The sequence below is a fragment of the Rhipicephalus microplus genome, chromosome 6, assembly GCF_043290135.1.
Source record: "Rhipicephalus microplus isolate Deutch F79 chromosome 6, USDA_Rmic, whole genome shotgun sequence".
NCBI classification, from domain to species: Eukaryota; Metazoa; Arthropoda; class Arachnida; order Ixodida; family Ixodidae; genus Rhipicephalus; species Rhipicephalus microplus.
This window is the reverse complement of record NC_134705.1, coordinates 118,521,479-118,535,054: the sequence shown is the minus strand read 5'-3', so window position 1 is coordinate 118,535,054 and position 13,576 is coordinate 118,521,479. Positions and strand designations below refer to the sequence as shown.

The following is a 13,576-nucleotide window of genomic DNA, read 5'->3' as shown; positions in this document are numbered from 1 at the left end:
TGATTGAAAAATGGCTTAGGCCTTCTTTTTCGCAATAGGCGGCCATAAGTACGAAAGTTGGTAAATAGGCGCGGCGTTTTGAGTAGTGCAGGTATGCTTCTGGAGCACAATGAGCTGCACTCTGTATGGTGATAAGCCACAGTAAGTCGATTTAGAGTTCGCAAGTTTTCATATGCATATAAAGTGGAAATCCAAGTGGAACCTCTTTGTGCCCAGGTACGGCATCAACGAAAAAACTGGGGCAGCCTTACTGCCTACTGCCTTGGAGGAGGCCCGCACTGAACTGCTCGAACTGTACAACAAGAGCAACATCAAACACTACGGCATCCTCAATTGCATCACAATGCCAGGTCTTATGAGCTATCTCGTGGCGGTTCTGCCCAGCACGTTTTCGGTGAGAAGTATAGTCATGCCTCTCGACACGCACAAGGACAATCGTTTCTTACTTGTTTCCGCTGTTTTTGCCAGGTTTCTGATATTTATTTTCCTGTGTGTGCAGTGTACCAAATCACTAGTGGTAATTAACAATACTTGTGCCTAATTGGCCATGGTAAAATCTATCTTAATGTAGCAAGTGGCAATATATTATTCTTATTTCATCAAAAGCATATTCTTGAGTTTTCAAAGAAGAAATACCTTAAAGTGTCGTCATTATTATTTTCATAATAATCCTTCGCCTATCCTAGGTCTACTGCAGGCTGAACGCCTCTGCCAACGATCTCTAATTTACTATATGTAGAGCAAACTACATACATTTCCACCAGCGAATTTATCAATTCACCTCTTTAAACAGGGTAATGAATGATAAAAAAAATTCCGCCATATCCACGAAGTGAATGATGATGAGTGGGCGAAGCTCCGGAGGTAAACCTGGTAAATCATGAATCCTCTGTACATTTTGCCCACTCGATTTTATTACATCGCTCCCCCTAGCGTACGTCGCCGCACTAAATCGAACAATTGCCTTCAACCAATGACACGCGCCATATGTGACATCATTCCTATTTTATAAGATCTCGCGTCTTTCATCAACTACAAGTACCGCTTTCTAGTTTATAACATCTTGCATCTTTTCATCATCAGCTACAAGTACTACCATCTAGTAAACACTACAAGAACTAAAGAAAACGAAAGTAATGTACAACAACCTCGGCAAAGAGCAGCGCTTCGAGATAGGTAATAGCGCACTTGAAGTTGTAAAAGACTATGTCTACTTAGGGCAGGTAATAACCGCACAGCCGAACCACGAGATTGAAGTAACTAGAAGAATAAGAATGGGGTGGAGCACATTCGGCAAGCACTCTCAAATTATGACAGGTAGATTGCCACTATCCCTCAAGAGGAAGGTATATAACAGCTGTATCTTGCCGGTACTTAGCTACGGAGCAGAAACCTGGAGACTTACAAAGAGGGTTCAGCTTAAATTGAGGACGACGCAGCGAGCAATGGAAAGAAAAATGGTAGGTGTAACCTTAAGAGACAAGAAGAGAGCAGAGTGGATTAGGGAACAAACGGGGGTTAAGGATATCATAGCTGAAATCAAGAAGAAGAAATGGACATGGGCAGGGCATGTAGCGCGTAGACAGGATAACCGCTGGTCATTAAGGGTAACTGACTGGATTCCCAGAGAAGGGAAGCGGGTTAGGGGGAGACAGAAGGTTAGGTGGGCAGATGAGATTAAGAAGTTTGCGGGTATAAATTGGAAGCAGCAAGCACAGGACCGGGTTAACTGGCGGAACATGGGAGAGGCCTTTGTCCTGCAGTGGACGTAGTCAGGCTGATGATGATGATGATGATGACAAGAACTAAACGAGAGGTGGCTACATACAGGAGACGGTACCGCCATCTAGTGAACACTGCAAGAACTAAACTAGAGGTGGCTACATACAGGGGACGGTACCGCCATCTAGTGAACACTGCAAGAACTAAACTAGAGGTGGCTACATACAGGCTACAGGGGACGCACAGCCCACGCCCTAAGGAGCTTCGCCCCTAAAAACACACTCACTGCCAGAACGAGCCTTTATACGCTGTTTTGTCCGAGTCCATTGCGGTGGATTAGCGATTACGGCACTAGGCTGCAGACAGGATGGTCGTGAGGTCGATCCCAGTCGTAGCGGTCTTGTTTCGATGAAAGCAAAATGCTACAGGCGTGTAGGCGTGTATTCAAGTGTACATTACATAATCATAGATAGCCATGACTTCCGGAGCCATTTAATACAGTGTCTTTATTATTCATATCCTTGTTATGGTATTCAAAACTTCAAGACCTATAAAACTTCGCGTCTAAAAACTTGTACAGCGGAACAAGCAAATCGAATGATGCCTAGTTTTGAAATCTTTCACGAAGTTTCATTACAGTTCTAATTCACGAATCGTGGTACGCTGTTCTTTTAAACTGAACACGGCGTATACTGAAAGGCCTCCGAATTCCTTCGGGTGTTTTTCAATTGTTGATTACTTGCTCAGCGCGAGTAAATAGGAGCTAAAATTTGTAGTATAGTGGTGCCACCGTAAAAAAACAACTTCTTGAAAGAATTTCCTTTTCAAATAAACGAGACGTGCAACTTGCACCAGCTCATATATGAAGCCATTTAAAGTTCTTCAAATGAAAACAGAGAAGCAGGGTAATTGAATGATTTACGTATCAGCAGCCTTTCTACCACAGTGGATTATGAAACTCAAATTCAACTCAGAATAAGGCACTTTGTCTCTTATGCACAAAACACCACGAACATTGAGGTGCTTGCATTATGGCAGTGGAATGAAGAAGAAGTAAATCGGTGCAAGGACAGCAACATCGAGTGTGCAGCAGAGACTAAAGTGTTACTGCACTGTGCACAGTACTGCAAACTATAGCTCAACAGATCTAGTGAAATGAATCATTTTATTACAGTAATGCTATAATTACAAGATTTGCCACCCGTAAAAAATAATGTCGTTAGGATTTCAAGTATGTATACTTGTGTACTGCTGCGTCAGTTCATTTACCACAATCCACACTGCCACGAACTAAAAAATGAGCTATTTTTATTAGGAAACAAAGTAGTCAAATCTATAAAGCTTCGGTTGCTACCTACGGCAAGTTGATTTTTCTTCCTCCGCAATCCTTTCCCAATTACAGTTCAACAGTTAAAGCATCCATATACTTTGGCATAAACGTCTCTTGCCCTCTCTTTCTTGTGATTTGGTTAGGTGGCATTGACATTCACAGTTTATGATGTCGCATAACTTACTGCTTTCGTCGCAACGTCCAAGCCAGAGCTGGACATGGAAATGACTCGTGCGCCGTGCGTCTTTTTTTACATGTGCAGAAAATGAGATCGCTGCAGAGAGGCGACCCGAACAGTGTGATTGTCCTGGCCTTTGGCGCATTCCAAGTCAACGTCTCTTCTGACTGGACAAAGTATTATCGGCGGTACTTCCAGGAAATTGGAAAGTGAGGACATCACGCACGTTTGTTTAGAGGTGTTCGATTTGCAGAATTACGTCCCGCAAAACGATGTGCTATAGTTTTTCAGTGTACAGTCAAAAGTCCCAATAACGAAATTACCGCCCTTCGCAAGTCGTTTTGTTAATGAAATTGTTCATTCCGTAGAATCAAGACGGAAACTTTTTTTGTCCTTCTAAATGCAGAACTTTAATCAACCGTCATTGTTTAAAGCTATGAAGCACCGGACCAGACAAGAACAATTCCATACAAATCACACCACATCTAACCCGCCTGTAGTGATTTATTTACGCTGATATACTTAAGACATCAGGAAGCAGGCGCAGGGAAGCCCTAGCTACCGACGCTAGCTTGCTTTATTCATGAGATTTAATACTTTTTGGCCGAGCGCTATCGACCAATGCTATTTCTTATTAGCTGAGCGCTTCCACACACGCCTACTGCAGCCGTTAAATTAGTACAAACTTCAATGACCTCCCCTTTCGTCTTGTTACAATTAACACGTACCATATATGCTTATTCAAACACTGCACACTTCTGTGTACCTGCTGCCATGAAAGTAGTGCAGATTTACCCAAGCAGTCACTTGTTTCTTTTTTTCAGTGACAAATTTTATTGAGGGAACAGGAGTTTGTAGTACACGGAGGGGTGGCTGGCAGGTCACTGAGAGCATGACCACTCAATGTGCCACTACAACGCGGCATGCTTTGGGAAAGCAGATGGGGGGGGGGAGGGGTGATGAGTGAAATATACCATGGGATGAAAACTTTCAAAGCCCCGGCATTCTTTGCAGGACAGCAGAAAAGTACGCATATAATTGGCCAGTCAGATGTTAGCCATTATTTTAATGCACAGATATGTAGTACAATTGTCGAATGACGCATACAGCTTAAGCATCGGCGTACTATTCCTAGCCGTCATCCTCGCTACCGTACAAATGGCGCATATACGGCCAGCCTCAGCGGCGTCGAACTACACCTGGTTGCTACCATTGCCTCCGCACTCCGCACTCCGCATTGCCTCCGCACAAAAACTTAAGAAAAGTGAAATGAATGTGGCGTTTCAAGTCGTCCCTCTCGTTCCGTGCCTACTACGCTTTTTAGGCGAGAGCAGTTCACTTGGTTGATCTCCTCTACTCTTGGCGGCGTGAAAGTGCTCTAGCTCGCTCTGCCACTGAGTGGCGGTGGTAGAGCGAGGGTGGTCTGAACGAGTACATATACTCCGGTTGAGCCCCAAAATATGCTGACACACTCTGGCAAACGCGTTTATGAGTGATCCCGCCCTCTCAACGAAAATCGCCGTACAATTGTAACTTACCGACCTCGAAAAGCGAACGCGGCGTCAGGGCCCATTCCGCAAGCAAGGATCGAAATCGGCCTGCTTCGGAAATGCAGGTCAGGTGAATGCAGGTCAGTCATGTAAAGCCCTGACAGTCAGCCGATATGCCAGGATGCGGAGAAACCAACGGATGCTTTTGCGAGTAGATGGATCGAGAAAGTTGCAAACAGACCATCAGGGTAGTGAGGTCACCGTAGCCTCTAGCATTATGTGGTGCGTACGAACGCTATTGATCTGCAGTCCGGTGTTCTCTTCATGTATACGGCGTGCAGCATGGTCAAAGTAAAAGCACTACAGTGGCAAGGATGCCCAGACGTTTTTAATGCGACAACGTTACAGCGTTGACTCGGAGAAAAACCGGTCTCTCTTTAAATTAAGCAGAATTCACTTTCGAGGCTGTTTCAAGAAAGCACTTCGTTTAGGTAGGTTTGCTGACCACATTTTTTCACTAATGCTTACTGATGAGACCATAAAATCCCACGGATATTTACCGGGGAATGACATTTTCTGCGTTTGATGGAAAACTTTGTAATTTAAGCTTGGTTATATCTAGTTCTAGCTTTAAATCCGGTAAGACTTTTCTTTGAAGTTTAATTGAGCTTGGAAGTTCACCCAGGTTTAGAGTCGCAACCATGCTCTTTCTTTTTTTTGCCTTCCATGTCTATATATGGTCGTCCTTTATGAAAGGGAACACGCGAACGCGTGGCCGGCACTCTGCGGAGGCTGCCTACAGCACCATCAACCGACAAGTGAAGAAAGCACGTTCGCTTTTGGCGTCCTCTATTGCCAAGCAATGTAACGAGTCATGGCCAGTAGACAAGCGCTGCTAGATTACGTTCCCTTCCTCCGCGCGTGGTGAGTGATATCGGGCGATTACTGCTGCTTGCGCCGTAGCCGAGCACAGCGTTTGATATTTGATACGTTGGCAGTGGACTACGCTAGGCGTGAGCAGAGAGCAAGTGCAATCTCGCAGCGCTTGTCTACCCGCCATCACTCACTATAATTATGTTTAGGGGCGAAACAGAGAAGTTTATTGCAAACTGGTAACAACATTTCAGATGAGTACAACCATCTGGTGTAACAAAATCACTTGAAAAAACTACTTTTGGCGGCACCCGTTCGTCCCTCGTGGCCGTAGTAGTAGTGTGTAACAAGTATAAATTTTGACCTCCAAGGTGGTGCCGGTGAGAGATTGCTTCTGTGCGTTGTTGAACAATAAATGATAGTGCTCAATGTACATGCCAATGGCTGCTGAGATGGAATGAGAGACAGGAGAATCCGGCTTTTAGTTAACGCACACGCTGCGAATTTTTTATTGTTCAACAACGCATAGAAGACACGAAAGGTTTGCAACGTTATACTCGCTAGGCGTAACCTGCTAGGTTTCAGAAAGGTTTAACGAGTGTCGGGCCACAGTGCCATGAATACAGTGAACAAGTATATACCATTAACTTGAGGTGGTTAAAGGTGGGAAGTAGACACGAAGCGCAAGCCGTGAGAAAGTGTGCGTGTGCCTCCTCTCGTTGAGTCCTTGGAATGTCCGCTGGATGGCGGTGCTTCTATATGAGGAATATATGATGAAAAGATGCAAAATTGTTGTACTTAGAGTGTTGACTAGGTGGACGAATGGACACAGAGACAGATGGAGGATGGACGCACGGATGTCTGCACGGACGAATGGACGCATGGACGAGCGCAGGCGTGGATGCATGGAAGAAAGCAGTGACGGACGCACAGATGAACGTGCGGGCGCATGAACAGACGCACGCATGGACGGGTGGATGGACGCACAGGCGGCCACACAGACGCACGCATAGATGGACGGAAGCAAGAACGAACAAACGGACGGATGCTTCGCCCCACTATCCATCATTCTCTCCGTGGATATGCTGTTATTTTTTTGCCAACAGATGACGCTGAAAAGGAACGTGTTTTCTTTTGCTGTCGGTATATTGTGCTGTAGGCAGCCACTGCAGAGCGCAGGCCACGCGTTCGCGTGTTCTCTTTCATAAAAAACGACAGTGTACAACTGTTTGTCTTACCAAAAAAAAAAGAATTATTTAGACAGCGAATTTTTTTAAACAGTGTTCTTCAGCAGCGATTTGAATTCAATCAAAGAATAATAAGAAATTCGGCATGATTCAATTTGAGCTTATTGATTTAAGTTCGCTTTTTTATGTTAGCGATGACCTGTTGATTCCCTTGAACTTACTGCTGTTCGCAGGACAGTTAGAGGCATCCTACGCCGAGGTTTTTCCGCATGTTACTTATGCCATCCGGAAATAGATGTAATGAAACGCTGTCTGTACGTAGGACCCCTTATTCTTTCATTAATTGATCATCATGTACGAAACTTCAAGTCAACGCTGTGCCATGCCTTCTTACAGCGCCTGATCTTCTCATTTATTTCAGAAAAAGTAGCAGCAAACGGCGAAATCTTCCAGGGTAGAAAAGCGGTGATTGCTCTGTGACGTTTGACAATGAATTGAGTGCCGCCTAAAGCATAAATACTACTGTACACGTAATTAGGAAACGTGCAAGAAGCAGCAATTTACAGGTGTAGCAGATTAAGTGTACTTATAAGAAGGCAAATGTGGCGTACTGGTATTTCAACAACATATCTAAAACGTTTTGACTACCCCAGACAAAGAGCCTACAATGAATTAGGAGCAGTACGCATAGCTCTCAGTGTACCGGTAAACAATCAACTTATTACGGAAAAGTTTGATTTTGTTTTTTCTTAGGGTACACTAAAGTACATCATGCAAAATTTTATAATTACCTTGGGCAGAGAACCGTCCTAAAATTGAGGTGCATTAAGCATAACTCCTCTTAAATAAAACAGCATTCCAGTAAACAATAAACTTATGAGACAACAAAGTTTGATTCCGGTTTTGTATTTTTTTCTTCTCATTTCTGTTACAAAGCTGGAAAGAACGGAATGTGTTTAAATCAGGAGCATGACGAATCGTCATTATTCATTGGTTATTCAGATCTTACTTTTCTGTATTGTAGTTAGAAGATGCTCAGTGTGCTCAGTGCATGTTTTCGATGTGCCAATAGCGGCGTTCTTTGTTCATCTCGTAATCTGTCAAACACGCTCTCTCTCTCTCTCTCACACACACACACACGCGCGCGCCCGCACGCGCGCACGCACGCACACGAACACAAACAAACAAACAAACAAACAAACAAACAAACAAACAAACTCAAGCGTTCCTTCCGATAGCCCTTTTAGGTTGACAAATATGCTGTTATTTCTTTCTGCTTTCCTACCATCGCAATGACAAACAGCTACGACGTGGATATCCTGATCGCGGTTACCAGTGAAGAGGGTCAGATAGGAGACAAGGTCCGCTACGCTGCACCGACGAGCGTCTGGAACACTACAAACACGAACTTCTCCTCTATCGTGAGTACCCGCAAAATTTGCCTCTCCGCCGATGAATAACCACAAAAAATCATACTTTTAGCATATAATCTGTCCTACAGATTCGTATTACGCCTGTTTATTTGGCGAATTATTGCCAAGAATAAATAGTACCTACGGCACACGCACTATCTAGCGCACTTTGAAGATCGCACTGTGCACTTTCAGGATAAGGTATTCATGACTTTTTTTGTTTTTATTTTTTGAGTGAAGACGAGCAAACGCACACTGGTAGGCGAAAGTAGACAAGTGGCAATGGTTTCCCATCAAGCGCACAATGGTCTATGTGATGAAACACGCAACGCCTCAAACGGTAGATCGAAGAGGCCGCGTTTTTCGGCCTCTGGCTATGATTGTCGCTATATTTGTGCTTGAAGACTTTTGTAGCTCTGACTTTTTATAAGCTTTTATGTTTCTAGTTTTATTGAGGAGAAAGTAGGCTGGGCTCACCATGTTTCCATACTGCCGCCATTGATGAACGAGCCGATGTGGCTCATACTCGTTTTGGGGCAGCGAAGAAGAAAACATTTTGGTTGTTCTGGTTCAGGTGAACTCCTAGCTATAGGTCTTGTTTTGCTCGTGGCATTACTGATGGAAGTGCTGAGTAGACCTGAACAAGAGCAACGCAAATGTTCTCTTCTTCTTCGTGGCCCCAAAACGAGCATGAGCCACAGGGGCTCGTTCATTAATGGTAGCAATATATTCTTATTGGTAGCAATATGTTCTTAGTGAAAAAAAATATCTGGGAACAACAATCCTGGCACTCGAATATCTCTTGATATTCGTGGATAATACGGTTCCCAGGCGATCTCCAATTATTCTTCTTTTGTGCGAGTACCTTCCTTACACATATTCTAACGAGTTGTGCCGCCAACGCGGGTTCCAGTTCGAAGGGTACTGTCAGCTTGGACATTATCGCCTTCGCAGGAGAGGCATTCCAAGCTGCTCCTCGACTCGCAGCATTACCCGAGAAGCAGTCTGTACGTGGGCCTTTCGTTCGAGATGGGGGTCAATCTGTACCAGCTGACGCATAATGATACTGCAATAGAGGATGCTCTATTTGCTCCGTGCGATCAGTACACGCAAGTCGGATATGAGCAGGTAAGTGTAAAGAGCCTGCTTGACCCGGTCGAGCCGCTGATGGCATATGAAAGCGCTGTAATAGTAAAGCGATCCCCACATATGTTATAGTTTGACCAGTTCGCATGACGTATGCTCAGTCATATATCGCTATGATATAGAACGCAGCAGTGTAAACTGGTCCGGTTTAGTTGAGCCCCTTTTCGAGGCTTTCACGCAGCGTGTGAGCAGGACCAGGCCTGCTTTAGGAGGAGGCACTTTCGTGAAATTGAAAGTGTTCAGCTGTGCCCGTGTAGTTTACGGAAACAGGGAGCAAGTGTACCAATACTATGCCGTGGAAACCTTGCCATACGTAAAATGAATATCAGAATTTGCATGTTTCGAAACTGTCTGTTATGTTCTCAGTACAGTGCAGCCACGCTGTATAAATGGCAGCGTAGTAGTTGTCGTGCGGTGAAGATTGATAATGACGCTATCTATCGGCTACGCTGAAATAGGCCAGCGAAATTTTGTAGTGCCAAGCAACTTCCACAAAAAAAAACCGCCATCGTGAGCCCGCTCGTATCGAGATGCCACACCGAAAATTAACACCCACTTCTGAAAAATAAAACTTCTGCCGACAGACAATAACATTTTTCGACGCCGCACCGTGTTGAATTTCGCATTGGACTACGTCGTTCTTTTTTTTTCAATGCTAAATTCTTTACGATTTTTTTTCGAAGCTTAGTGCTGAAATCGAGTAGGCGATGTCCGTTCATTTCATATATTATTGTAGAGTTTGATTGACAAGAAGCAAGACTAATTATTGCCAACAACGTGGACATAAATGTCGAATAGAAGCTCATCATGGGCTCCTCCTTAGACAGCGTAGGCACTTTGTTTCTTGTTATCATCATGTTTTGACACGCTGAATTTTACGCAGCCCTATGCGTTTTTTTCGCTTGAACGATGTTGCATAGAACGCCAAAAAAGTTGCGTGTTTCCGGATTGGCGTTAAACGCATCGTCACTGCCTAAATTGGCGTTGGCTAATGCCACAGAGTCGGTGATTAGATATCCCTATACCTGTACACGCAGGTCTGTGATCCACACGTGAGACTGAAAACTCTTAACAACGTCGTTGAATCGGGAGTCGTCTCTAACTATGTCTTTTTCTACGACAGCTGGGATACCATAAAAAAGAAGGTGAGTTTGCGAACATATGCAGACGTTTTTTGATCATGCGCTGATGGATCTTTTTTTATGCTGCTTAATTTAGATATTTCAAGATGAAGATTACTAAGTTAGTAATATGGTGACTTTGTTTTTTGAGATATTTTTCGAAAACTGAAATGTATGCATGCAGCTAAGAAGATGAAAGAGCAAATTCGAAAAAAATTGGTTATCTGAATGTTCACTAATAATTCCAGCTGTTTAGAATGACACCGGAAAATTATTGTGTTGCAAAAAAGATTCTGCTTTTTAAACGCTATATTCGCATTTAGAAGAGTTTCAAGTATTCCACAAAAGATTGTGATAATTTTTTCGCAACGCAAACCACCTTTTTGCACAGTAGTGGCTTTAATGCAATAGTTACCGGTGACATGGCAGCTGCGGATGTGGCACATAAACTTTGAGAAATTACAGGAAGTGTCACAGTCATCTTAAACATGCTCTCGATAAATTAAATAAATGGGTATAAATATGCTTTCTGCCAATAATATCACATATATGAGGAAATTCGCTAACACTGGATCCCTGCAACTGCTGTATTTCACTCCACGCATGAAATTCTCTATTTAAAAAATGGACGCTGCTAAATCAGGATACTTAAGTCATCGCTTCAAGGATGAAATGACCAGACCATGTTATGCGTCCAATTGTGACAAAAGCGGTAATGACCTTTGAAAAGACTGCTCTCGAGATTTGGACAAAGGCTGCATTTGCTGAACAGAATATATACTTCCGAAAAGGCAATATGGCGACAGAAAAGCAGCCTTAGAACAAGCGCATTTTTTAGTAGTTTGTATACTTTCGTACTAAGGAAGTTTGAAATTAAACTGGTGTCAGTATTGTCTTATTTATTAGGCCAAGCCTGATAGCAGCGAGGGCTCAGATATAGACTATTTTATGAATGTGTGTGTGGGCCGCCATAGTGGCTTGTTATCCTAAGTGTTTTGTATGTTGAACATCTCAACGAACATTGTTAGAATAGGCGCATACGCACAGAAACAGTTGGGTTCGTTCATATGATGTTTCATGGGCTTATTAATTCCCGTCGCGAAGTGCAAAAACACGAAAACATGGGCTTAAGAGCCCAAAATGGTGGCGCCCATTTGCCTTGCGGAAAATAGTCTACACAGGTGACAGCCTGAACAAGGCTCGCAGTCCAGGCAGCGTCTGGGCATGTAACTCAAGAAAGAATCGTTCGTTAATTCATTCTTCATTTCAATTCACTTTATTTCCAATTCCAACATGATAGATCAAAAAACTGTTTGGACCCATTGCCAAATGCTAAAATAGGGTCCAACGATGCGATACAAGATGGCACAGTATCCAAACGGTAGCACAAGGCAACAATAGTGGGTAAGTCCCAATGAATAAAGGGGAAGAGGACGCACGCTGTCGCCTTGCTTTCAGGGTCCCTGTTATTTACACTCCTTTCGATCCCTACAGTATTTGCGATGAAGACGAAAATGCTCGATACCCGGGAACTATGGGGACCTTATATAAAACAACTGGTGACCGAAATTTCCAGGTCTTAGCACTGTTCGCAGCATCCCAGAATAATTTTGGGGTGACATTGACAGCCAGCAATTCCATTACAATATATATGCTTTTGTGTTGACTCATTGTCAAGGTAGTTCATTTCACGACAGACGTTCCCTGCAGTAGAGTGTAGTGGTGGTAGTATAATATATGACGCTATTTTACTCCAGTAATACTTCGAGTGATCGCGATCACTCTATATAGTATATAAAGAGAGCTCTGTTTATATATTTATTCATTCTACTTTCAGCAAGGATATGTTTACTGTTTATTTTATTTAAAGTACACATTTTTGTATTATGCTTGCATTATAGCGAGATGTGTTTACATTTTCGCGTTATCTACTCACCATTATTTCTGACACTGGAACCCTTGTAGAATAATATGTACTGTTGAACTCTCCGCTTATATTGTACACTGATGTGTTCGTTTTGCTTTGCTCCCGATGTGGCTCCACTTTTATAGTCAGGCAATTACTCAGACTTACACGGCAATTTCGTATCAAATGTAGGTTTGAATAAACGAAGCGTTACTTACCTAAACCTTACTAACATAAAAATGATTGATTACATGTTGACTGCTTCTGTTGCGACTTCTTGTGACAGGTAGACGCTGTGTTGAGCCTAAAATTGCCACCAAAGATCGCCTGGCTCTTGTACAACACGCACTTCTCTATGACTCCCGGAACGTGCCTTTCGAACTTGGACAGAGAGCGGAAGCTGCGGGACCACCTGGCCAGCAAATCATAAACCTTAACCACGGAAGTGCCCGTAATGGCACGTATCAATATAAGGTTTACGAAGAATGTGATTTTGGTGCTGTGTAAGTGACGTGTGAGCGCCGCCTTCATAGCCCCTAGATATTTCCCTTTTACCTAAGCACCAAAGACGGCATCTTCTCTCGGCCTTCTCTCACACACAGCCAGCGTCTGGCACAATTATCTGTTTAACTATGTCCAAGTACATTAGCGACGCATCCTTAAGTGAATGAGATGTGCCTTTCTCCTCCGGTGAGCAGAGGAATCGTTTCACCACGTGCTGCCAAAGGCTTAAGAAGACCATGATTGCCGAAAATGAGCGTTAGCCAATGAGATTCTTCTAAGGTTCCTCGATGGTTGTCGGTACTAAAGAAAGAACAGGGAAAAATGTAGGCACCTTAGTGGCGTCTTATTTTGCGGCAGCTGCTTTTCATGAAACCACTTTTGGAGGGTGGCATCGAATAATCGCATCTTTTGTCTTCTCTCTGGCACTCGTCAGAGTTTCAGTCAACTGGCAGGCGCACTTCGAGGCCACCGACCCGCGTCCATAGTCAGCGTCGAGAATCTAAAAGAATTGAATGCTAAAAATAGATAACTTCAGTGGTTTTAGGTATAGAACTCTTTTTTCTTTTTTGTGTGCCTATTATGTTTCTTTAAGGTTCTTTTTTAAAAATCTAACAACTTGAAATTATTTCCTATATTACCTAATTAATCCGACCCTCCCTTTCAAGAAGAGAAATAATTTAAAAAGCAAGGACCGTCCCATTCTTGGC

General features: G+C 43.4%; 1 protein-coding gene across 1 annotated transcript in view; it reads left to right on the top strand.

Annotated features, from left to right (window-relative positions):
• Nucleotides 1-12,851, top strand: part of LOC142766005 (uncharacterized) — a 77,134-nt gene extending 64,283 nt beyond the window's left edge. The window contains exons 16-21 of the mRNA XM_075867816.1: nt 217-394; nt 3,315-3,439; nt 8,084-8,201; nt 9,147-9,320; nt 10,376-10,483; nt 12,652-12,851. Of these exons, the coding sequence (XP_075723931.1) occupies nt 217-394; nt 3,315-3,439; nt 8,084-8,201; nt 9,147-9,320; nt 10,376-10,483; nt 12,652-12,795 (847 nt within the window). The 3' untranslated portion in view covers nt 12,796-12,851. The remainder of the gene's footprint in view (nt 1-216; nt 395-3,314; nt 3,440-8,083; nt 8,202-9,146; nt 9,321-10,375; nt 10,484-12,651) is intronic.
• Nucleotides 12,852-13,576: the final 725 nt, after the last annotated feature.